This window comes from Camarhynchus parvulus, chromosome 1 (assembly GCF_901933205.1).
Source record: "Camarhynchus parvulus chromosome 1, STF_HiC, whole genome shotgun sequence".
Taxonomy (NCBI): domain Eukaryota; kingdom Metazoa; phylum Chordata; class Aves; order Passeriformes; family Thraupidae; genus Camarhynchus; species Camarhynchus parvulus.
Window position 1 is genome coordinate 31262168 of NC_044571.1, and position 26189 is coordinate 31288356.

General features: G+C 43.7%; 3 protein-coding genes across 3 annotated transcripts; 2 read left to right on the forward strand and 1 right to left on the reverse strand.

Moving 5' to 3' along the window:
* The first annotated feature begins 238 nt into the window (after positions 1–238).
* On the forward strand, positions 239–4174 carry LOC115907791 (lysozyme g-like). Its single transcript, XM_030955923.1, has 5 exons — positions 239–281; positions 1093–1182; positions 2759–2955; positions 3178–3316; positions 4044–4174. The coding sequence occupies exons 1-5, from the start codon at positions 239–241 to the stop codon at positions 4172–4174; spliced, it is 600 nt and encodes a 199-aa protein (XP_030811783.1).
* Positions 4175–18714: 14540 nt separating this feature from the next.
* Positions 18715–21426, reverse strand: MRPL30 (mitochondrial ribosomal protein L30). Its single transcript, XM_030960081.1, has 5 exons — positions 21014–21426; positions 20629–20709; positions 20007–20153; positions 19140–19213; positions 18715–19048 (listed from the first exon to the last, which is right to left on the reverse strand). The coding sequence occupies exons 1-5, from the start codon at positions 21062–21064 to the stop codon at positions 18916–18918; spliced, it is 486 nt and encodes a 161-aa protein (XP_030815941.1). The 5' UTR covers positions 21065–21426; the 3' UTR covers positions 18715–18915.
* Positions 21022–26134, forward strand: MITD1 (microtubule interacting and trafficking domain containing 1). Its single transcript, XM_030960069.1, has 7 exons — positions 21022–21385; positions 21546–21641; positions 22713–22849; positions 22932–23018; positions 23616–23731; positions 24043–24103; positions 24213–26134. The coding sequence occupies exons 1-7, from the start codon at positions 21232–21234 to the stop codon at positions 24306–24308; spliced, it is 747 nt and encodes a 248-aa protein (XP_030815929.1). The 5' UTR covers positions 21022–21231; the 3' UTR covers positions 24309–26134.
* Positions 26135–26189: the final 55 nt, after the last annotated feature.

A 26189-nucleotide genomic window follows, 5' to 3' on the forward strand; every position in this document is an offset into this window, starting at 1 on the left:
CCTGCTAGTCCAGGGGATGAACAGGGACCTCCCTGGTCCCAACCTCCCTATGAGGAGAAAGTTCCTCTGCTGCCCAACCCCTCTTCAGCCAAGGCCATCCCTGTCTGGTGCCTCAGAGTGGAAGCTTTTGGCATGCCAACTTTGCTAGAGTGCTGTTGGAAATCAGCAGTAATTTCTTCATGTTTTGCAAACCACTGTGTTTCCAGGTCTCCTGGGACAGCTGAGGAGAGCCATCACCATGATCCCTGCACTGCTGTTGCTGGGTCTTTCAGCCCTTGTTGGTAAGACAGGTTTGGGTTGCTGTCAAAAGCACACTAGGAATTGTTTGTGAAGGACCTTGGAGAGGCAGTGTGCAGTAGGCCTGGGGCCCCCTTCCCACATCCCCCTCTAAGATCAGGTGTGGCTGAAGGTCCTCAGCTGCTGTATGAGGCTGCTTGCTGCCCACATGTGCCTTTTAAACCAGCTTATCTGGAGAACAGGACTGAAACCATGGGACTCACAGCCATGTCTCCTCTTGGTTTTCCCAGCTAACCTTATCCAATCTCCCTGCCTTCTCAGAAATGGTCTCACAAAAGCAGCAATCTATTTGATAGAGGCTATTTGTTCCTCAGTTACTGGGGAAACAGGGTAATTTTCCCAGACTGAGGCAAGCATTCTCCTGAATGAATTCCTCACCAAGTTATCGAGGGACACAGCAGACAATCCCAGCCAGGGTGCTCAGCTACAGCCAGCCATCATCTGAGTGGTTCCAAACACTGGGGAGCATTGAATGGGAACTGCCCTCTGCAATAAATAAGGAGGCTCTGGTTCTCCTCTTCCACACCAGCCTTTAGACCTAACAGAGCAGGTGCACGTTCATCTAAGCAGTCATTAGATCCATTTGCTTCAATATTCAATTAGAAAATAAGCAATTTATTTTCTCTACCTTTCTTTGATAACATTATTGATGGAGACCAGCAGCAACCATACAAGCAGGGCCAACACAAGGGGATGTGGATAGCAAGTCTGGACTCTCACATGCTTGACTTGTATGCACTTGCAGGACTTGAACAATACTGCTCTGTGTTCAAACACCTCTGTTTAATATTTCAGCTCCATCCCTGAGTTACAGTTGCTATGGTGATATAAGTGCTCTTCAAGCCCCCACGATCTCCTGTACACCTGTAAGAGCCTCTGACTGTGGTATGTATCATTCATTGCTTGATTTGTCAACTTGTTTGTACCTGACAGAGAGATGCCTTACCTCTTGCCATTGCCAAATTAAATGTGGTGCAGCTATTCAAACAGCCAAAAAGGAGAAAGCAACACTTCCCCCTCCCAAAAGAGCAGGTGAAGCCTTCAGACCTGATGGGAAGTGGAAGGACAAACTTCATGTCCCATAGTCAGGATCTTTGGCCTCAAAGCAAAAGGAGATAGTACCACCTCTTTTCAGTTAAAACAGCATCTTCATCAGCCAGGACTTTAGCATCAGCCTCCTCACTAAGCCCCAGGGCTTTGTCTGCTCCCAGGGTAGGATACACAGAGCCATGTCCTGAGTGCTGGCATGTTGGCTGAGCTGGCCAGTGCTTCTACATTTCTCTTTCTTGCCTGTTGTTACTGCCTGGTGCGAGCACACAGCTAACTGTGTCACATTCCTACTGCTGATATCTCCATGTTCCTTGGGTGTAGGCTTTTCCAGGGCAGACACCTGACTATGGGCATTCAAGCACAGATCTGAACCTGTTTGCTTGTTTCCAAACTGTTCCAAATCTGCTTTTAAAAAGCCCCCACTCTCTAGAAATAGAACATAGCTGTTACTGCAGTGTGGACAATCTGTTGTAACAGACCCCACAATTTTTTCAAATCCATTTTGAAACTTCACTTCTCTGACTCCAGAGGTATTGCAATAATACCAATATAGACAGATGGAACGTGCCTGGGCTTGTCTGGCCCTTGCTGCTGGACCAAAAGGTGGCAGCTGTGGTGGCTTCACCTCAGAGACACCTCTGGCTAGCTGGATGCTGCAGCTGTGTGCATGGAGGCAAGTCCAGACAGGCAGGAGCTCAGGTTTACCTTGGCAGAGAAGCTTTGAGGCGAGGATGAAGGAAAGGAGTCAGTTCTGATGGAGGGTTTCGATCCAGAGCTTTATTCCTGGCCCACAGGCCTCTGAATCCAACAACAGCTCCAACAGAACTGCCCGGACTGCGTGGTTGTTGTTCCTTTTAATGCCGGGGAGAGGGAGAGGGAAGGGGTAGGGATCCCACCAACCAGGTAAGGGAGGGAAGTCTCAGGGGACAAATGACACCTGGATGGCCCAATGTCCTCCAGGGGTGGAGGTATCTTTTGAATTCTGCCAATCACTCGACGCCCTTCTGGAATTCCAGGACTGACTGACAGACAGTGCTCAGCAGGGGTCAGGGTGTGGAAAGGAGGGATGATTGACACACCTGGCAGGGAATTGTCAGGGAGGAATCTGGGGTATCTGAGGCAAACCATGACATCACGCCACAAAACAGAGGTGCAGCAGAAGAAGAGGACCATGTATTCCACCTCCTAAGAAGCCTCCCTGTTCTCCTGGTCATCCTTGGGTAGTGGAACAGCAGCTTCCTGGCCATGGTCAGAGCCAATAGAGCTGTGCTTGTTCCTCAAACCCCACTGCCCAGCTTGATGTAGATGCAATTTCTCAAACACTTGAGTTACTCCTTTGACACACCTGCTCAAGGGGAAGAGAGGGGTTTGGACAGGGGTGTGTGTAAGTCTGCCTTTTCCTACACAGCAGGATATGCCATGATACGGAGGACGGCTGAGGCAGACCTGCCGCGCCTGAGGAGATACGAGATCCCAATTAAGAGAGTAGCCAGAAACCTGTGCTTGGAGCCAGCGCTCATCGGTGCCATCATGTCCCAGGAGAGCCGTGTGGGCCTGCTCCTGGACGACGGCTGGGACCGTGCGCGCCAGAAGTACGGCCTGATGCAGGTACTCCAGGGTGGCAAGCATGAGCAACAGCAACGTAGTGCATACCCCGGGGCTTTATCTTAGCAAATCACTGTTCTGTGTTTGAAAGAGCACTTTATTGCAATCCCTCTGTATCCAAGGCTGTCCTAAAAAAAGGTCACTTCAATGAGTCAAAGCCTGGGCGTGCAACGAAGAGGGGGGCGCATTCGGAGGGAAACCCATTTTCTTGCTTGTCTTTCCTAGATCAGCAGGCAGCAAGTGCAACCTTCTGTGCCGTGGGATAGTGAAGAACACATAAATCAGTGCTCAAATATCCTGGTTCTTTCCATTAATGAAGTACGGGCAAGACATCCTACCTGGTCCTGGGACCGGCAGCTGAGAGGTACGGAATGGGCATTGTACTAGGGAGGGACAGACTGACTGATGGGAGCGCTGTGTGCTTTTTGGTGTCACTTTTAAGGGAAAAAGAGCATCAATCTGGCAGATTTTACAGGATCTCTTACAAAAAAAGAAACAAAACCCACACAAAAAACCCCAAACAAACAAAAGAAACCTCCAAAGCCCCGAAATAACAACCAGAACCAAAGTTTTCTAGTTTAACAGAAGCGGTACCAGACCAGCAGACTGGCAATGAGAAATGGCTATTAGGTGGATAAATAAGATAGAAAGCAACTAAAGAAAAGTCACTGGAGAATGCAGAAACTGAGGCATCACAACACAACAGAATTATTGTAGCAACCTGTTGTGTCCAGGAAGATTGCAATCCAGGTTTCCTTGTAGTCTCTGCCATGTGCTGGTTTGTTGACCCTATGCTATTTCTTACTCTCCCTTCCTTGCTGTGCTACTGCCCTTCCTTTGCTCTGATTACACCCTTTTCTGGTAACAGTGTTCTATTTCCACCTGCATTTGGAGAGAGTCATGGGCTCCTTCACTATAGCAATAAAGATTTTACAAAATCAGTCACTTTTCAACAATAATGCACAATTGGCACTTTGTCAAGCAGGTCCTGTTTGGTGAGATGCACGGCGTTTTTTTGCTACAAACTTTTGCTCTTATATCACTATTTCTTACTTACAAGGCCATAACAACTTCTTCTTAACTCTTTCTAGGGGGAATCTGCACCTACCATGCAAAAATGGGCAACGTCCAGGTCTATGAGGCAGACCCATGCAGCAGCGACTACAACTACGTCAACAGCGTGATTAGGAGAGCCCAGTACTTTAAGAGAAATGGGTTCTAGGTCTTAAACCCGCCCCACCACAGAGCCTCCCCTCTGCAGACTGGCCCAGCAGTGATGTAGTACCCACTACAGCCCAGTGCTGTAGTACCCAGAGCACTTCCTCAGGTCTCCTGGCACGACCGATGCTGGTGGCATTGCCAATGCCACCTTGCTCACTCCAGCAAATCCCAGCCCCCTGCTCACTGATGGGCAAGCTCAGCACTGACTTCCAGGAGATCCCCAGGGATGAGATCCCACAAGCTCAGGGCCTTTGAATGGCAGATGGGGACGCATCAGTAATGTTTAAATTTTGAGTGAGGAAGGTGACTCTTCCTCTTCAAAGCTGCACCCCAGGGCTGTTTGTCCATCTCCCAGACATGGACACAAACAGCTCTCCCTGAGCATCAGCTGTGCTCTTCCCATCTGCATCCACCTTCTCTCCTCTCCATGGCCAATGCAGGGCATGAATACCCTGTTTTCCTTGCCTTGGTGCTGCTGGCTAAGGAGCAATGAAGACACTTCTTAGTGGTCTCTGCAGTAGCTGAGTGTTCCTGTAGCCAGCCTTCAGGAGAACAATACTAAACATGCATTGGTTGGTCTCCTGAGTCCATGGTCAAAGTGCAGCTGGGGACCTCATCATGGCATCTATATGGAAAATACTGCAAGTGCCAGAGCAGGCAAAATGCCTTTCCATCAGTGAGCAGCCCTTGGAGCAGGAGCCAGCCCCATACATACCCACACCTGGAGCCATATCACAGCAATAGTTTTGGTAAAAAACCCCACAACCTTTCCTACTTTAGCTTTGGCACATTTATGCTGAGATTTCTCCAAATTTAAAAGCATTTCAGCATCTGTCCCTCTGCCAGGAATCCCAGTTTCTAGTAGAAGTGAATGAGCTCTGGTCTGTTTGAAAGTGGATGGGTCTCTTGGTGCCAATTTATTAATTAGAGAACAATATGAGAATAAGATAGAAATAAAGATAAATGTTAAATCCCAATGTTTATTTTTTTCAGTTTCATGGGGCTCAGTGGGTAGCTGTGGGTACAGCTTGAGTAAATAACCCCATTCACTACTCTTGGAAGGGGTCTAAAACTCAGTTTGAGAACAGAGAGAGGATAATGGTTCTGCAGACTGGATAGGTCAAAAGAGCTGGGCCTGAGCCTGGCTGCTCAGGCCCAGACTTGTGGACCTGGTAATAGGAATGTTCACATTTAGCCTTTCAAATAACCATTTTGGAGGTGTCAGAGTATTTTTCTTCCAGCTGCCACCATTGCTGAAGCAGAAATGATGTCCCTGGCAGTCCTTGCCTGGCAGCAAGAGGCAGTGCTGTGCCTGGGCTGCCAGGCAGGGTCAACACAGGCAGCATGAGAGCTGGATTGGAGGCAGCTTTTGCCAGCAGAGCACTTTTAACACTGTGCCCCTTGTCTTGCCAGTCCCTCATCTGCTTACCATCAAGGCAAGGACTTTGCAGGATTAACATACATTACAAGCAAACTAATTTTATCACCTCTGGAGACCAGAGGGAACCCTATGTTGTCTCAAATGTCACTGATTTCTTTTTTAAGATTACCATAAACAGTTCGGTGTTGAGCAACACAGACATTGATATTAGTCTTTAATGAATTCTGCACTATATTAATAGAATTTTATTCAAATAATTACTTTGTAATACAAACTTATGAAATCTATCACATGGTTGTCTACTTAACATTACTTATGTAAAATTCATAGGATGAAGCCTTTGGTGCATTATGTTATGTAAACCTATGTTACATAAACCTCTTATGTAAAGCCTATGAATGAATTTTGGTAGATCAGTATAAATTTCACATGGGGCAGGGAATCTCATTACTGTTTATGTGTACAAAGCTGGGGCTTGAGTTCCAAGGGTGAACAAGAGTGGAAGCTTTCTTTGGTTGCCTTCATGTCATCCTCAGTTGCTGCCAGCAAGCTCCTTGTCACCACTATTGGTGCTGCCAACCCTGCAGATCCCTGAGTTCCTCGGGAGTCCGATTTGAAGCTATGAAGCTGCTGCTTCATGTTGTGGTAGCAACACGTAAGGGTCTGCAGACCTGCCTGCTGAGTTGTGCAGCATCACCACAAAGGATTATTTACATTTTAAAGTCTATTTAAAATTCCAAGTTATGGAAATTCCATATTTAGTTCCAAATTTTGTTTTAGGGTATCAGCACTTCGCAGTAAATACAGAAAATCTCTGCAGAAAATTAGTTGAAGCTTGATAAATTGGTAGTAAGGACCAAATAAACAAGAAAAGTTTAACAGTAGCATGCTGCCTTAAGATTTGAGCAAAAGGTTTCCTGACAAATAATGAGTTCAGATTGCTGCTCCTGTCTGATCTTCTCTGTCCATGCTGCTGGAAGTTCCTTTTCTGCCTGATGTAGACAGAGCAGCTGCAGTCACACTCTTAGTCACCCTTTTGACCCATGGCCTATTGAAAAAAAAACAACCAACAGATATCTTGCAAAGCAAATTATCTAATACCAAGTAACATATCAGAAAAAGCAGAAGCACGGGCAAGGAAAGAGAGGAAAGAAAGTTCCAAAAAAAAAAAACCAAATCAGAGAGGAAAGAAAGTTCCAGGGAATCAAAGACCAAGACACTTGCCTGAAACAATGAGGAAGGTGCTAGAGTAAGGGATTGAATGGTTCCTTCAAGAGATCCCGTGGGACAACAAAGCAGCAAGACACTGTCAGGAGGGTGCTGGCAGCCTGGCTTGGCAGGGAAAAAACATCTCAGATCAATTAAAATCTTTATCTATCTGGGTAAGTGGCCAAGGGAGAAGCCATGGTTGTGCCATATCATGAGGTCAATAACTTTGAGCAGAAATGTGAATTGCCCTCATATGTGAAGGTCTTGAAAATAAGTGGAAAAACCACTAGTTAGCAGCAGCTTCTGGCCAAACTCATGAGATTTTCAAGTGGAGATACACAAGTCTGTCCTACAGCAGTTTCTCTGAAATTTGCTGTCAGAAAATGAACGGAGGATGTAAGCTATCTAACCACGGGCTACATGGAAAGGGAACATGAGCACTTCCATCGTGGTTAGAAACTGTGAAAACCTGTTAGGAACCAAACACAGGAATCAATTAAACAGAGGTGCAAAACACTCGATGAGGTCAAGCAGCAGTGTAGCAGGTGGGCAACCATCCCACAGAAAGGGCTGGAGATCCTAGTGAGAAGCAAAGTTGATGCCAAAGACAGAAGAAATCAAAAAGAAGGAACACCTCATTTGTGAGGTTATCTTTGTTACAGCACTGTGTGTGAAGCACCTGGGGCAACTCTTCTCTTAGCCATTCAGCTGTCAGTCAGTGAGACTTGGCAACAGCGCTTCAGGCTGTTGCACCAACAAAAATATGCTCAGGACAATCACGACCCGGATGGAAAGTACAGTCTTTGGAAATAAGGAATTAGATTTTTATTTTCCCCCCCAAAAAGAGAGAAAGAACACAGTTATGATTTTCTAATATGCAAAAGAAACAAAGGACAAGGACCTACATGCTTCCATTCCCCTTGAAGGTAAGATAAATAGCAATGAGTTTAGCAGCAGATTTGTTGCATACTTAAAAAAAACTTCCAGGATAATGAAGCGATGCAACATTTCCTGGGTGTTTTAAACAACATTCAAGACCAACATGTAAAAGTTGCTGTAGATCATGTATAATCACAAAATGGTTTGAGTTTGAAAGGACCTTAAAGATCACCAGGTTCCAACTCCCCTTCCATAGGTAGGAACACTTTCCATTAGACCAGGTTGCTCAGGGCTCCATCCAACCTGGCCTTGAACACTTCCCAGGATGGGGCATCCACAGCTTCTCTGGACAACTTATTTCAGGGCCTCACCACACTCACGGTAAAGAATTTCTTCCTAATGTCTAATCTAAACCTGCTCTCTTTGCAGTCATGTTTTGTAGAGAGGGGAAATGCAATAGGTGTTGTTTAAGGACCTTTTCAAGCTAACACTGCTGAATCAGAATCAGCAGTCAACAAATGGAAAACAAATTGCAGACAGGGAAGAAACACCTTCTTTGTTGGGGTCCTGTGATTTCGTTTTACAACTGATGTTACGACTGGGAAATTTATTTAAATGTGCTTCCTACAGCAAAGAGCAAGTGTGAGGTGGAATCTTTCTCTCTCATCAACTTGTTAAGCTGCAGGTGGCATGGGCTGATCCCCCTGTGGCTCAGGCAGGGATCTGCCTGGAGACTGGAGCTGCAGTGACTGGTTTTCATAGAAACCAGGCAGAGGGACCAATTAAACGACCTCTTTCAGCAGTAACTGAAGCAGCAAGAAAACGCTGTCAAAACCAAGTCCCTGTTGGGTCAGAGCCCTAAGCTACACGGGAGAGGAGATTGTTGCGATGGCTAATTCCAAATGTTGCAGCTGGATCTGTTCGAGCCACGCGTCCGTGTCTATCTCCCGGAGATATGCAGAAAACAAAGAGAAACACCATCACATGAAGGCAGTGCTGAATAACTGTGTTTGTTCTGCTTTGTTACTCATTGCAAAACTGGGCTGGGGTTTCCTAGCCAGCACCTTGTCCCCAGGACAGAGCTTCTTACACTGCTCAGGACAGGCACCAACTTGTGGCCCCAGGGACCCCTGTGGAGCCAGTGCTGCAGCTGGAGGTAACTGTTTCTAATGCTTGCCTCAGGTTATTTAATTGCCTTCCTGGAAACTAAATACTCCCAGATTGGATGCACATGGCCTGCTTTTTTCCCACTCAGTGTTAAAAGAGATCACATTGTAGGATTGCAACCTCAGAGCAGTTTCCCGCCAACATCCCTCAAACAAAATCCTGTTGTCATCTTGTTACAAAGCTCCCATACCTTCTTGGTGATTTCTCATGGGCAGCTCCTGGCAGCCCTAACTCCTTCTTCACAGCACAACCAACAAGCTCCAGCTCTCTCCTCACCCATCTAACCCACTCTTTTGTAGCACTCATCTTATTGGACACAGCTGTGCCCTGTTAAGGGCAGGCCTGCTCCTAATCTTTGGTGATTAGTACAGCTGCAACTCCTCAGGTGTGAGACTACCTGCTGCACTATCTTTATTTTCTTACATTCTACCCCTCCACAAAATCCTTGTGTCTCTCTCTAGCATTTGTTTCTGTGGGTTCCTCAACCAGCTCATCCTAGAAGCAGGAATTTATTGCAACTAAAAATACTGCTTCTGCACCTCATCCTGATGAGGCCCTGATCCAGCCAGTATGCAGGCTCCCACTCACACCACCATCCCACATTTACTGCTCCTCTGGCCTCAGTGACCACTCTCACAGAACTCAAAATGATAGTACAATCCTACTACCGCATTTTTATCAGCAGCAACTGGGATTTCCACCCACAGGTTTTTAGGGTGCTTCTCTTTTTCTGTAATATTTTTATGCTGTAACATTTTTATCCTTCAGATACAGCATCACACCTCCACATCCTACTCAGTGGTTCCTGTGAGGCTGGCAGTGCTGTATCTCATTGGTTTTCTAGCCTCCAGCAAGACTCTGAGACATCTTCTGTGTCAGGGTTGTCATTTGGTCCAGGCATTTGGGTTCTGGCTTGATTTTGAAGTCTCTAGCAACTGTACAAAAACACCTGCAAGTTTGTCTTTGCTTTGTTGCTTAATATTTCATGTGCCAAATCCTTGCCACTGTATTCTATTCTATCTTTCTCACCTATTGTGATCATGCTGTTTATTTCCCTTGTGTTCTTTTCAGAGGTAAACTGAACATCAGCCTTGTTCACCTTGCAGATCACATGAGTTCAGACTAGATACTCCTCTGTATTTGTCAGCTTTCCCCTGCTTCTAGTGGAAATGTTCCTCTAAAAGCTCTTCAATTTCCAGCGACACTGGTTGTCTATGCTACAGCTCAGGTGCAGCCCACCCCTTCCATGCTGCACCTCTCATCCATGTTTTGCCAGTTCCTCACATGTCTCATCCATCTACAAATCCCTGCATTTCCCCACGAGGCCATCTTGCAGCCTCAGGACACAGACCTTCTCCCAGCATCCAGAGCATTGTGCCTTCCTAACACGGGTTGGGTAACCTCCCACAGCTCAAATGGGCTTGATTGCCTTGGGAAGCTTGTGTCAGCCTAGTTTCTCCCCTGAAAGCATAACTAGGATCACTCATTTCTTACCCACCTCTTATTAAGCTAATTAGCAATTAGAAGAAATGTTCAAGAACATGAAAAAACCCACACAGTGAGGATGTGGCTGACCTGAGACTCTACTGCTGCAGCCCTCAGTCTTCCACAAACACTGAATTTCCAAGAACTGGAAAGGTTTCTTGTTCCAAAGCAGGCAAGGAGAAACTTGACTAATTTTTGTCCTTTAAATCAGGTTTTATTTTATTAAATCCCTGCTTATTCAGCCATCCCTTGGCTGATTCAGATCAAGAAACTAACAAAGTTTTTAAAGGGGTTTGAGTGCGTGCATAGTTACAGAAACAAGCTTTATAGATTCCTGTTGTAATAATAAAAATCCTGGCAGCATATTTTTGTACCTTTCCTCTAGAAATGAAGACAAACTCTAAAAAGACACAGCTGCATGCCTGAGCCATAAATGCCATAATAGAGGACCAGATTATCCCACAGATGTTTGCCCTGAACCATTTAATTGCCAGAGGCAATTCTTCCTTCCTGCCAGACACATGAGAGAAGAGTGAAGAGTAGCTGATACTAGATCTGGTCTAGTGCCCTGCAGCTTGGCTTCTGGGTAAACCAAATTGTCCCTCCTCTGCAACTCTTGTTATCAATTAAGAGCTTGCTAATTGATCATGGATATTGATATTGAATGGATCATTGTGACCCTTGTGGTATGTACTACAGGTGGATGTCCTACACTTACCACATGCACAACATATTTCAGTAGTAGAGCTGTCAGGTTGCTCTAGGTAGAGGCTGAAGGGCTAGCTGAGTATAAATAAAGTCCCAGGGAATTCAGGTGAAACTGTCTAGATGTGGCAAAGGAGGTTTGTATGGAGAATATGGACAGGGAATAAAGTTGTTCATGATGGGAGTGCCTCAATTACTGTGATGCAGAGGAAGAAAACTAGTACATCCTTTATGTTTCTGCCCCAGAAATAAGGGAATAGTAGCACAGACCATTTGGAGATTAGTGGTTTGTGAATCACCTTTGCTGTTTTTTGAATTTTTTAAATATCACTTGTTTTGAGCCACATCTGTTCTATTCTCCTTCCTGTCAGATGTGATTTCCTGTTTCAACCTTCTTTACACTCAGTCGTAATTGTGAACCTGAAGAGCCCCATGCATGAGATGCTGTGACTTTGTGCAGCTGATTCTCTATGGGAATTATCAACAGCACAGCAAAAACTTACAGAATCTCTCAGTGCAATGACACGGGACAAATTCCCCCGCTAAAAATGCGAAAGAGCTGCTGAAAGAGCAAAACGGCATTTCACACCCTCAAAATCTGCCGTGGGGGAGAAGCAGGTCGGGATGGATTCTGCCGCGGGAGTTCTGCCATCCAGCGGCTGTTTTCCTTACTGCTGCACAGCTACAGTAGCGTGGAAACCAACATTGCCTGCTAATTTGGGGTTGTTGGCCTTTGTTGTTCCTGTGCAATAGGGGATAACAACAGGGGCCTGGCATAGTCTCTGCCTATCCGAATGCTCAGCAGTTGCAGCTCTGGTCATGTTATTGTTCCTGGATCTTTGCCTGCAAAAATGTCATTAAATCCAGAAGCCCATTTTCCCATTGTCAGCATGTTACTGCTTCCAAGAACTGAAGGGGAGCAGCCGTTTTCATACAAGGCTCCTCCTAGTTCCTCCACGGTTCCTAGCAATGGGACTTAAAATTAAATTAAAAGCTATTTCATTTTTTAAATTCTAATTGTGTTTTTGCTGTAGAACAGAATCCCTGCTGTGTTTGGGAGGATGCACAAGTTGTTAGGTGTTTCTGTTTCTTGTAAGACCAGCGGGGGTGGGAAGTGCTCGGAGCCAGCTGTTCCAGAACACTGCCAGCAGATACAAAGCCCATTTGTCTCCAGGAAGTGCATTGAGAATGTGGGGAGACACTCTGCAGCAAACAAGTCAGGTCTGTGATCTTTGTCTAATATTCTTGTAAATGATTCACTGTACCAAAGTCTGTATTCCATTAGATGAATTGTTCCTCTCAGTTGATGTTTGTGTGTTTTCCCTCCTGCAATGGTGTGTTAAGACAACAGATAAATGCAGATAAATTGCAAGTCAAACAATCTGCAAGTCAGATAAATTGTAATGGGTGTAATTGAAGGATGTTTCTGTTTGATTTTCTTGTAGCTATGGAAAATCAAGCTGGAGCCAATAAATAGTGTAGGATTTCAATCGACTCTCATATTTCTTTCTTTACTTTTTTTAACATTTTGGAATAGAAAACCTGCCTTTTTGAGATGCCTTCCCCCACTGGCCATGCAGGCAGCCCAAGTCACAAGCTTAGACTATGACAGCTAAGTTTTAGGTAATTAGGGGAGATGAATTGGACACAAAGCACCAGTTCACAAGGTACATGAGCTAGCATGACTAAGAGGTAATCCCGTCCAGAGCAGGCCATACATACCATGACTGCATCTGCTAGCACAAACACCTGCACTAGTATCAAAAGGATGCCATGGGTTTCAGTCAGAGATCTGAAAGCATTTTAACAGTATGAGTCACACATTGCATTGGCCTGACATCTGCTTGTAAAGACTGCTCTGTGCTGGTTTCAGCTGAAACCAGCACGTGTTCTAAGGCTGTTCAGAGTGTTATGGGAACATACTGAATGTTGACACAACTGGAGCTTTGCGGACAACTGTGAAAGCAGATGGTGTGAGCTGTGTAGGTAGGCACTAACTCTGTTGTTCATTCCCCCCTTACACCCATGCACAGGCTCATGCCTCTTATGGATCCTGGTCTATGACTGTCAGTCATTGCCAAGCAAGCAGATATTTTCACAATCAATCAACAAAGACCCTACTTAGGCACAAGTTTCTGTTGGGAATAGGGTTGCCTTTGAGATGACATTTAAGACCATTGTCACAGACATCCTTTTCACAAAAATCCTTTCTTTAGGATTTTTTCCTTCTGGGAAGCTGAGGCCCCAGAAACAAAAGGTAAACAATAGGTTATCTGCTTCTGTGGAATGCAACAGGTCAGTTCTGGATTGGCCCAGATTGAGTGTTTGGAGGTAATGGCCAATCCACAACTGAGCTCTCTCGGACACAGTCCGAGAGAGCAAGGTTTGTTGATCATTCTTTACTTTCTATTCTTAGGTAGCTAGCAGCTTCTGGAAACTCTCCTTTTCTTTTTCTTTTTAGTATAATTAAAATAGATGTTTATATCATAACTTAATAAATCAAGCCTTCTGATCATGGAGCCCATCTCGTCTCTTCCTTCACCCCGAAAACCTTGTGGCCAACCGGTGACAGACCATCACAGAAAAAATGAAAGTCTGCTGGGTGCATCCAACCTCTGAACCTACTTTTCTCTCTCCACTGAGAGTTTCCCTGAAAACCTGAACTTCTGAATATTTCTCCATTATAGTCCTAAATTCAAAGGGACTAAATCTGGGACTAATCCACACAAAGGCTTAGATTTAAAACAAGACTCATCTCACTTTCAAGCTGCATGCTAGAGAAATGCCCTCTGAATCTGAAGAAAAAAGTTTTTTATATTATCTGTGTATTGATTTCTAAGGTACCCTTCAGTAAAACTAGTCAGTTCTATCCTTGTTTCACTCTAAACAGATTCAGAAAGATTCAAAGTGTCAGCTCAGCTATAATGACCTTTAGAAAAACTGGGTTTGGATTCTAAAATGAAAGGCAAAGTCATGCATGTCATGTTGTAGAAGTTCCTGCCTCAGAGAAGATGGCAGAAGAACATGGAGAAATACCAGGCCAAGATGGCAAAAGCTGGCAATGGTGAGGGTCTTGCTCCAGATGTGATTGATTGCTGACTATCGACGGCCTGGGTGACCACTGGAATACAGAGGTATGGTCAACCTTCTTAAAAACATAAATCTCATCCTTCCCTTGAAGCAGAGTCAGAAGAGTGGCAGGAACCCTGTTGAAAGGCAACCCCCTAAGCCTTTTCAACCAAGCCTTTGGCCAGGCTAAAGCCCATGCTGACCAGGCTGTCAGCTCCCAGCACCAGGGAAGGACCTAGGTGAGCATCAGTGCATGAGCAGACTGCTTTACACTGTGAAACTGATGATTGCTTCCCAGCACTCCTGTGGGATTGAAAAGATTAATTGTTCTTATTTCACATTTAGATAAAAAGTCTTTTTTCCAAAAAGCACCTTTTTAAACTGAGCATGCTGTAGGCTGCAGCTACTACCATCAGGTTAATTATACTTTATGCACCACAGGGGCCTGGGTTGTAGGGGATCTTGCTTCATTATTTGTGCCTACATTTCTGCCTAGCTTGTTTCCCAAGTTGTAGCCTCATCTGTAAAATCCCTAAACATTTGCTGCATGCATGGGATCTGCTTTTCTAACAGCTCCAGCCCCCTCAGACTTGTGCTTTACTACCTCCGGATTAAGGGGAGATCCCTATAGGAAATGGATTTTCTCACCCTTGATTCAGCTGGGGAGGAGGGGGGCAGTCACCTTGCACCTGCAAACACTGTGAAGCAGCAGTAATCCTGCTTTCTGCATACTGTCACCTTTACAACAGCAGCTGTGCTGTTTTTTTAAGACTCTGACAGACAAGGAAGTAGGGCTGGCATTCCTCTTCTGTGTCCAAATGTCTGCCTCTCAGACATCTGCTGGCTTTGCCTGCGCCATGAGAAGTGCTTGTGTCCTCTTCATAGAGTCACAAAAGAGGTAAATCCTGAGACTGAGGACCAAAATGAACACCAGCAGCCTGTAAGCAACAAAGAGCTCTGGATAAGTAGTGGGGTATCTGGTGTGGTGATGTTGCTGTCTCACTTTCAGGCTGGCAAACCAGTACCATAAGATTAGTGAGCCATGGGACACTGAAGAGCACTTAGCACAAGACACAGAGATTTTATACAGGATGATGAATCCAGAAAAAAATCTCAATCTTGAACAGAGGAACAGCACCTCAGAGGTTGAGTTTTGTCAGCTTTGAAACACTTCACATATATAAAGTCAAGCATGATATTGCTGTAAGCACTACAGAAAGCTAAACACATCCCAGTCCCTATGTTCATGTCAAATAATATTCCTTAGTATGCACCAAAAGGAATAGAAGAATAAGATTAGCCTTCTAGCAGTTTTTTTGAAACCTGGCAAATACCATGACATTTTTCAGTTGCAAGGAGTAAGGGTGGCCTCTCCCCTTCCTCTCTCCATTCCATTTGTTTTGTGGTTCTATACCCACCTACAAAAAGTAACCTTTCCTGGTTGCCTCTCCTGGCAACTCTGAAGTATTATTTACTGATGAAATAGCACCTCTGTTTACGTGTTTCTTTCACCCTCTTTCCAGCTGGGATCTCATCTTATAATGCAGGAGTTAACTCTGTCCAGACCTAGGACAAAATGGGTATTAGCAGAACACACAACTATGCCAATGATGGCGATGTGAGAGCCAGGTTTTATAAGAAAAATGGACATTGAGATCTCTGAGTAATGACTAGATTTGAGGCCCTGATTTCATACTTGGCCTCTAATTAAAAATATTCTGAATTTCTCCTCCAGAAACAATAAGAATGAGGCAGGACAATGAAGCCAGGAACAAGAACAAACTTGCAATGGGGTTTTTTTCCAGCTAAGGCTAAAAAAAACTTAAAAGATAACACAGCTAATAGTCCAAAATGTAATTTACCTTTTGCCTTTAATTTTTATCTTACATCATAAGAATATCCAGAGTTTTCATCTGTGCCTGCAGTTTCTTTTCTCAAGCAGCAGATTAATGCTGCAAGGAAGCTGTAACACTATTTAAGAAGATTTTACCTGCCTTATGTTTTATCTGTCAATACACAAGTCTAACAGCTGCACAAAACAGCAGTGCCTGGAGAGAGGCTGAGCTGTCCCTGTCAGAGGCTTTCAACACCCACTGAGCAATCTCATCTGGCCTCAGTGCTGGCCCTGTGTTGAGCAGGAGGTTGGACTAGAGACCAGAAAGGTACTTTCCAGTCTGAATTTGGCAACCATCTTAAGTCAGTCTCTTTGTTCCCTACACAAAAAAGGAACAAAAAGTCTCTTACCTGTGCTTCACAAAGCTACACAGAGCATTACAAAGCTCCATTACTGAAAGGGTGTGGACACACACTGTGTTTGTGCACACTGCTGGTTCAGGTTATAGGGTTTGAGAGCAAATCTTGAGAGAATGTATGCTCAAACAGAGAAGGTTTGGGATAGCAGACTAACTGTGGGAGAGTGGGGGCCCTTGGGGGAAATACCATTGCAGAAACACCCAAATGTACACATATATTAAAAAGTTAAAAAAACCCCAATTTTCTTTTTCATTGGAACTGTCAGCTTGTCAATTAAACGTCTCTGTAAAGATCTCTTGCAGCTGCATCTTACTCAGAAATAACAGCTACTATGTATTTTCCCTTCTCTCCATGTGGGAGCCTGCAGTGTCCATAGTTTATCAGACACTTCTTTAGCTGTGAACGGTACCAAGCCTTTTCATTAACACAGGCCCTCCGGGATACCCTGCAGCACTTTTGTAGGCTGCAGCGCCAGAGATCCATACGCACATCCATACTCAGAACGTGTGGGATGGAGCTGGCAGAGCCCTCTGCTGGAAGCTCCCCAGGCTGCAGTGCCACGGACGTGAATCCCGAACGTGCCTGGCAAGGCTGAGCCAGCCTGGCCCTGGTGCTCCAGGACACCGATCCAGCCACAAGTCTTGTTATTTGCTATCCACTAGCAGCAAGACCCATTTGCCTAATTTTCTCTGTCCTAGTACTTGCACCATCTCTATAAAGAATGCCCTGTGCCTTGGATGCACTACACATATCCTTTAAAAGGGCTCAAATTTCAGCTTCTATCTCCCTGTGGGAATGTGATCAACACCTCGCAGAGACTGCAGTTATAACACACTGCAGCACAAGATGCTGTGCAGATGCTGGAAGAAAGGCAGGAGGTGAGAAAAGCAACATTAATTTATTTGAGAAATTATTAACTTATCTAAAAACTGATTAATTAATCACTTTTTCCATGCTATTTTCAGCTCAAATTCTCATTTCTGCCTTCAGCCTGGCCATAGGGGCCATTACACTCCTCAGTGCCACTACCACAGCCTATCTGTTACTAACGTATTTTATGAAAATCCTATTGCTAGGATTTTTCTCCTGAGAAGCTTCAGAAAAAAAAATGTAAACAATAACTATCTGATAGCTGTAGAATGTAGTCTAGAGATGATTTACCAACAGGTGCATCTTTGATTGGTCTCATGTAAATTGTTTCTACTTGATGACCAATTAATAACAAGGCCAGCTGTGTCAAGACTCTAGTCAGTCACAAGATTTTATTATTCATTCCTTTCTAACCTTCTGATGAAATCCTCTCTCTATTCTTTTAGTATGGTTTTAGTATATAATTTTATTTTAATATAATATATATAATAAAATAATAAATCAACCTTCTGACACATAGAATCAAGATTCTCATCTCTTCCCTCATCCTAAAAACCCTAAAATACCACCACACCTATCCTTTTCCCTCTGCACAGTGCCTCCAGCTCTAATATCCCTGTCCTGATATATCTCTTCCTTTGAACTCCTACAGGTGTTTACTCTTCTCTGCAAGCAGGCAGAAAGGATAAAGACTAATTCTCAGTGACTGCATTCCTCTGATATTCTCACAACATGCAGTCATTAAGATTAACTCCTCTTCAGTGTTTCTAATGTGGGAGCGACTCACGGCGTGTTAAATTACAGAATTTATCCTGACTGGAATGCAAACTACTTTATCATTTGATACAGCAGCAGCTTGCTAACTTTGGCCACAGTTCTTAAAACTGTAAATAAAACTACACACACAGTAGTATTTTATAAGCTTGCAGCCCATAATTTTAACTCACATCAGAGGTTTGCTTCAGAGTCTCCACATTTCTAACGTCTGCCATTCTAGAAAAGGAAAAGCATTAACTTGCACATGGACTGCAGCAGCTCTTAGGCTATTCTTACTGAACACTTAGGATCAGGGGATACATATGAACACAGCAGGTTTCCTGAAAGACAAATTAGACAACCAAGCAAGAGGTGAATAACTCCTGTTACTCCCAAATGGAGAGTTCACATGCTTTGTAAGCTACAGAAGAAGCCAGAGGACAGACTGTTTGCTAGGGAACAAGCAAAGGGAGATCTGGATAACCATGGTAAATCACTCTCCATGGACAGCCAGTCAATTCTCATGTGACAACTAAACAGAGGCTTTTTCAATTCCAATTCCAAGTCCCTCCTCTGTGCAGTGAAAGTCCTGCAGTATTGCTGTAAGTCCTTACTGCTAGCTGTGAAATGTCCTCACCATCATTAGCTAGAACTATTCCACTCACTTCCCTGCTTATTTGACTTTACCAATAAAGTCAAACTGTAAGAGAACTTACAGTTAGCCAAAAACTGCAGCAATCTAGCTGCAAAATTAAAACACAAAGACAGAGAGCCTATAATTCATTTAATATTTCAGGTAACTATTAACAACATTGAATTTTGTATCTGTACACCTGCAATCCTTCTTTAAGCATCAGTACCACCTTTGCCATTCATACCAGAGTAAGAATATTTACTTTTCATACACAAACTCTTAACTGGGGATTTAAAGTATTTATTTTATAAAACCTAAATCCAACCAGCACACCTTATGCCTTCATTTCTTTCTGCTCCACAGGTTTCAGGCGCTTTTTAATGATAAGCTCTCCCCTGGTTGTCAGAAAGGTGCTGGACAATTCCTCTTCTGTTGGCAGCCCATGGGGGAGCTTCAGTGGCTGTATTCTACAGGCAAAAGAGTTTGCTTAGTGAAGTCCTCTGACTAGAAGGGAGTTACATTAAATGTTCCAAATAAACAAATAAATAGTTAACAAACCTTATCAGATGTTTAACAACTTTCAGTCTGGAATTCACAGAAGGGATATTTTTGTGCAGTCTTGGCTGATGTGCCTACATAAGGGATAAAACAAGTTTTACAAATGTGCTGCCAAATCCTAAATCTTTGTTCACTGAACTTTGCACACTACCAGTACAAAAATAAACCACGTTTGCAAATGTAAGATTTAGAGAAGTGCCATGCATCAAGAACAGACATAAAAAATATGCAATCACAACGTGATTCCAGTAAAAAGACAATTTCAGCTTTATTCCTACTTCACTATAAATGCATTTTTCTTCCACCTGTTAAAAATACCATAAATGTAAATACAAGAGTTTAGGGGCAAAACTGCTTTCTTCAGTTATATCTCAAACTGATCAAGCACACCTTTTTTCTCTGTAATATAATACTGACTAGACAAATCTTTGCATAATGTGCAGTTAGCCTGAAAAACTCAGATAAACACATCTTTGATACAAACTTTTAGAGTCCTGAATTTGGAAGCTTTTTCACTGATAAATGAGTTTTACTTGCCTTCCAATTTCTGAATAATATGACCCGCAGAGACCTGAATTCCAAGTATTTACAAACCTATTTCTATTGTTTTAGAAGAATTCTCAGGGTAAAGTTCTCCTCAGGCAATGCAGCACCATACCACACAGAGATATTCTGAATTCTCACTAAAAGTATATTTGCCACAAACATTCCCCTCAGCTCTTAAATACATCACCACCTTCTCAGATTGCTTTATGGCTGCTATAAATGTAATTCTGGTTTGTGACTGCAAAAAGGAGGTCTTTATAAAACCCACCATCTTAGTGCTACAGTTCTGACATGCACAAGTATAAAAAACAACAATCATACTTTATCCAGTCCCAGATCACGGATTATCTTCTTTTCCCAGTATGGGCGACCAATGACACTTTTTATTCTAGTAATAACATGGATTTTGTGGGGCTCCTCAGGGTTACCTCCATACTTCTCATGATCTCCAGGCCGTGGCTGAAATACCTAGAATAAAAAGTTGACAAAACCAGAGATTTTTTTCCCTAAATATCTGGTCATCAGTACTGCAGTTAACTACTGCCCAAAACATACTTCAACCTTGATAAAAATTCTTACATATTTTTCTTTTCAGGCAGTCAAAGCATCAACAAAGTGACCTCAAATTTAGCTTTTATAACATGAAGTCAAACATATTTCTATAATGGTTTGCTGATAAGTATAGTAACTCTAGAGCTTAGCCACAGAATGGCACAGAAATACATGGACAACACCCTGTACCAGCACAACACTTAATTCACATGTATTTTATTAGGGAGCCTGTGATCAGCCTCTGGATGGCAAGTTTTTCCACAGGCTTTAAGAATGCTTTTAGGGAAAAGAGTCAATGGACACTAGATAAAATAAAAAATAAATAAAACTAAAACAAAAATAAACTAAAACTATAAATATAAAAAATGTGAAGTGCAAGTCAAGCACATACCGAGTCTGGAATATTGGACCTGGTAAAGAGACAACGAACCCACACCGGGGACGCCATCCCCTCCATCCTCTTCCCCAGCACCTGCACGGAGAGGAGGGCATAACTCGTCTGCACTTTCCTTACAGCTGTGAACACCTGCGAACAGGTTACACAGCCACGAGTCCCAGCCCCACCTGGATACCCAGCTGAATTCCTAGCGGAGCCCCGAGCAGGATCCCCAGCTGGATGCACCCCACGAGACCCCGCCTGGATCCCTTTCCCAGAACCCCATCCGGATCCCCACTGTCCCGCAGGCTACAAATCTCAGCCCCAGCCCAGATCCCCAGCTGGATTCCCGTTCCCCCTGGATTCCCCCACATCCCCAGTCGCCACCCCAGATCCTCACCTTCCCGAGGCCCGCAAGCCCCAGGCCCGCCCGGCCCGCCGCGGCCGCCATCTCCGTGCGCACCCTTCGTCCCGGGCGGTCACCGGTGCCGCGGCACTTCAGTTCCGAGCGGGCGGAAGGACAACGGTGCGGCACCTCCCCTCCGTTCCCTCGCCCAGTCCCCGCTCCCCGTCCCGTTCCCGTCGGGAGCCCTGCGGTTCGTGTCCCCGTCCCTGTCCATGTCGCGGGCAGGGAACGATGGCACTGCCGCGCTGGAGCGGGCCGGGGCGGAAACGCTGAAGCGGGCGGTGCAGCTGGACGTGGCGTCCCGGTTCCAGGAGTCGCTGGTGTGTTACCAGGAGGGCATCGACCTCCTGCTGCAGGCGATGAAAGGTACCGGGCCGGGCGCCGCCGCCGGGGCTCGGGGTGGCCCTGGGGACACACGGGCAGTGCTGGAGCCCTGGCGGTCTCCTCCCGGGAGAGCCGGGCCGGGCAGGGCTCGGGAGGGCCGGCCCCTGTGCTCAGCTGGCCCCTGACTTTCTGTGATTCACAGCCACGACTGATGAGGCGAAAAAGCACCGCTACCAGCAGAAGATATCCGAGTACCTGACCAGAGCCGAGGAGATTAAAGAACACATTAAGAAACAAGGTATAAATACCTAAATGGGGGCACCGAGAGGAGGGAGCCAGGCCCTTCCTGGTGGTGCCAATCACCAGGACATGGGCAGAAACTGATGCACAGGAAGTTCTATCCGAATATGAGGAAGAACTTCGCTGAGCACTGGAACAGATTGTCCAGAGACAGTGTGGAGTTTCCCTCTCTGGAGATACTCAATGAAATAAATAGGGCAGGAGATCTTTCTCCTTTTTAATGCCTTTATTAAAAAATCAGCTTGGGTGGGAAGAACCGACGGGTCACTCTCACGCCACCGCTGCTCCCAGGAGTGACTCGGAGGAGGAGGAAAAGTGCAGCTTTGTCCTCTGGTCTGCAGGCAGAGCTGGGGCTTCTGTCCTCACGAGAGCACCAGGAGATTCCCAGTTTTTCGGTTTGACATTCGAGGTCCTCTTTCTAGACGTCTTTTTAGGTTAGGGTGAGGGGTAAAAAGGGTCTTAGCGGACACTGGATTCTGTTCTTCACGTCTAGACATCACTTCGATCCCTCAATTCCGTGTTGGCTCGTTGTTTGTAGGGGTTTTTGCTAGGTTTGGTGAGGGGCTTCTTCATTTGCATGCCAACCCCGATGTCCCCTCCTCTTCACCATCCCGGGTGCCATCCTCCAGGAAGCAGCAGGGTGTTACTCCACAAAAAAGGGGAATTCCCAACCATCAACAACAGGTTGTTAACGAAAAACTATTAAGAACAGGTGATTATAACAACACACAGTTAGAACTCCATCCTGGCAGCAGCTGGCCCAACCTGTGAACTCTGCAACCTTTTAAAAAAATGGGCAACTTTTCTACTCATAACACACAAGAACTGTCTGGACACAATCCTGTCCATGTGCTCTGGGATGACCCTGCTTGAGGAAGAGGTTGGACCAGATGTCCCACTGTGGTCCCTTCCAGCCTGACCCATTCTGTGATTCCATGAGCTGGGATGTACCCAACGTACCCGTCTGCTTTTAAATGTCTGTTGTTACATGAATGTTTGATGGGCGAGGTGTTTAACATGAGAATTATGTCCTGACCTTTACTTAAACAGAGATTTACTTTCCTTTCAGATAGCAAATACCATAAGCAAATCAGAATAGAAGAAAATGCAACAGGTTTTGGTTATGAAAAGCTTTTCCACGAGTACCTCACTGAGAATGTTTCTGAAGTTTGGGTGGAGGACCCGTACATTCGCCAGGGTCATCAGGCAAGTAGATATTTGGTGTAACTGATATAGATGTAGCCACTATAGAAATTCCAAGCTACTAAATTAAATAAAACTTTTTCAGTTGTATAACTTTCTACGATTCTGCGAGATGCTAGTTAAGGGGCCATGCAAGGTGAAAACAATCCACCTCCTCACTTCTTATGATGAGGTAAGTGTCTAGATTTTGAGCTCTATTTCCCTGTATTCAGATGATGCCACATGCAAAACAAGATATAAAAATACAGACTTGTTCCTAGATAGTTGAACATAAGTAATTTTGTAAGTTCAGAGTTTTCCGGTTAACAAATTCTGAGTAAGCAGAATCTTAAATTTCTCTGAAAGTTTTGTTGTGGAAAATGTCATAAAACCCAAAGCATCTGTTGAGATAGGGTTTTTTTGTGCTCTTCCAACAGCTGTATTTGTCATTTTAGAGGCTTTCATGAGCTGAAATCTCTCAAACTACCACTGCACTTATATAAACTATTACTGCACTTATTTTGGCTCAAATAGTACATATCTAGTTTCAAAGAGCTGAGAGTGAGCTCATCCTCCACATCCCTCAGCAAATATACCTGTAGACTGTCTGCTTTTTATCCTGTCTTTGAAACTGTAAATCTGCCTTCATCCAAGTTACTTTCTTTTGGTTTACTTTGATACTGAAAATGTTTTGAGTTTAAAGGTGTATGAGTTTAAGAAGTGGTGACCAGAAATAGAATATATAGTTTAAAAAAATGAAACCCCATCACATTATTTTTACTTTTGATAGGGTAGTGGGAGGAGTCAACAGATGAGTGCCTTGGAAGAAATAAAACAGTCATTGAGAAATTATGGAGTAACACTGAATATTAACTTTTCGTCTTCAATACATGATCGAGAAATCAGGTGGGTGATATAAAAAATGACCAAATGGCAGTTATTTGAACTCAAAACTATTTAACCCTAAAAGTTAACTATTTAACTTTTGAGATAATTACAGCTGTGATAATTTACAAAATAAAAGGCACTGGCCCTTACTGGATGAAGTCAGCCCTCTGTAGTTCTATATTTTTTAATTGTGAATTGTTGTCTCTATACAGAATGGTGTCTTCTGTGGTTCACACAGGTATTGGTGACACTAGGAAATAATTGTGATTGAAACAAGGAGCTTGTGCATCATGTGGATGTAACCTTTTTATTGTGCATGTTTCAAACAGGTTCAACAATGGGTGGATGATTAAGATAGGAAGGGGTCTTGATTATTTTAAGAAACCAAAGGTAAGGATGCTTTGACTTCATTAATTAATTAAGCTTTGACTTCATTAATTAAAATGAGCTCTTCATGGTGAATATATGCTCACCGTGTTAATTCTGTTCATTTCTGCAGGGTCTTTTCAGCATTGGATACTGTGACTTTGACTTGAGACCTTGTCGTGAAACAACAGTGGATGTCATTCTTACTAAACACACAAAGAAAATGTGATCAGAAATGACTGCTTTTAATAAGTGTTTTCATAAACATAAAAACGTAAGACTGAAAGATGTTGCTTGAGTCCAGCTGGTTGCCCACAGAAGCAACTCTTCTAAGTACTTAATGCAGCACAGCTTTTAAAATCTATATGTTTTAGAATGTTTGAGACTTTCCAGTCTGAGAAAACAAAACTGCGTGATTCCTTCATTGAACTTCTTCGGTAATCTTAATTACAATCCATGTCTAAATTTTATCTTGATTTCATAACAGACCCTCAATAGTGTCTTTCAAAAGCCTCTATACTGTCATTTCTGTTTTTACTGTTGATTTTGTCTTGAGCCTGTTTTGGATTTTATATCTTTAACTGACCACCTCACAATCATTGGAAGCTGGGCTCCCACATGTCCCCTTTTATAAGCAGTCTTATTTATTTCCTTTATTTCCTATGACTAGTATTCTAGTTATGACTACTATTTTGCTGGGTTTTTGTCAATCCTGTAATACTTTATTTCCCAGACTTTACTAGTAATCCCAATTTTCACATTCCATTTTCCAAGCTCTTAGCCTATGAATGTTGTAGTGTTCAGTACACAGTCATTTTAGGGTTGTCTTATGTGTCTCTGCATAATGTATTTTGGACTGGGAAGGCTGCAAACAGCTGTAATCTCTTCCCTGGCACTTCTGTGTGTTCTTTTATTCCATGATACATATACCTGACATCCATCTTTCGCATTAAGTGTGGAAAGGATGTGTGATCCTCTCTCAGTCTTACTCTCTGACTTTAAAGCCCAATGACTGGCTTTTCATGCCACTCTCAACTGCACTAAGTATTTCGCTACTACTAAGGGAGTCCCCTAAAAGGAAAATTTAAGTTTTTTTCAGAAGTTGGGTACCCTGAGTATTTCAGTTGGTCAGAGCATGGTGTGAATAAAGCCAAGGTCATGTGTTTTATCCCTGTAAGGGTCAATCACTTAGGAGCTGCACTGGATCCTTGTGGGTTCCTCAAAATATAACAGGTCCCTCAACTCAAAATATTCTGTGATTCTTAGCAATATACTATATTTAGAATAAAGACAAAGTCTTCCCTTGTCATTCCTTCAGCCTTTGGAAACCAGAAGGTATTACCAGAGGTGCTGCCTTTTTTTTTTCCCCTTATACAAGAGTTCTTTGTTAGCAAGAATCTGCCTAAGTCATACAATCTGACATAAAAAAACAGGCAGTGGCCTCCTTTTCAGGTCCCATCAAAATCTTTTCAGCCTCAGGACTGACACGTGCCTTACACTTTCTGCCTTGCAATGCAATAGGCCCTTATATTCTAGTAGCATGTTTATTACTAGAACTTTTTTTTGTTTCCTATATTTATTGTTCTTGATGGTTGGTGTGTTCCATTATCTTTTTTTTCCCCCTTAATGTACTTTATTATTTCATCTTCTGTCATCTAATGCTGCTATTCTTTTCCTCTTGTTTCTAATAACAAATCTATTCCACAGCAATCAATAGGAAATGGAGCTGGTCTTTGCCTTGTTTTCTGGGTCACAATTAGCCAGTGGTCTGCCTTCTTTATCCTTTCTCATAATAATGTTTCAGCTTTGCAGTGTTGCCTCAGCAAAATGAATAATATATGTGCCACAGAGCTGTGTGCTATTAGTCATTCCCCCAAACATTCCATAGGAGCTTCCTGGTTTGCTGCTGTGATACAAAGTTTCTAGTCACTTGTGAATTTTATTCAGTTGTGTATAATATATGCCTATTTTTAATGGGAATAAAGGTTGTTTTTTATTATTTGTAGCTTCAGTCATCTGTTTGATTTCTTCACAACATCAGGAAATTCAAGGAAGCTGTGTAATGCCTCATAGATCCAGCCACATTCTGGAGAAGTCTCACTGTAAATAC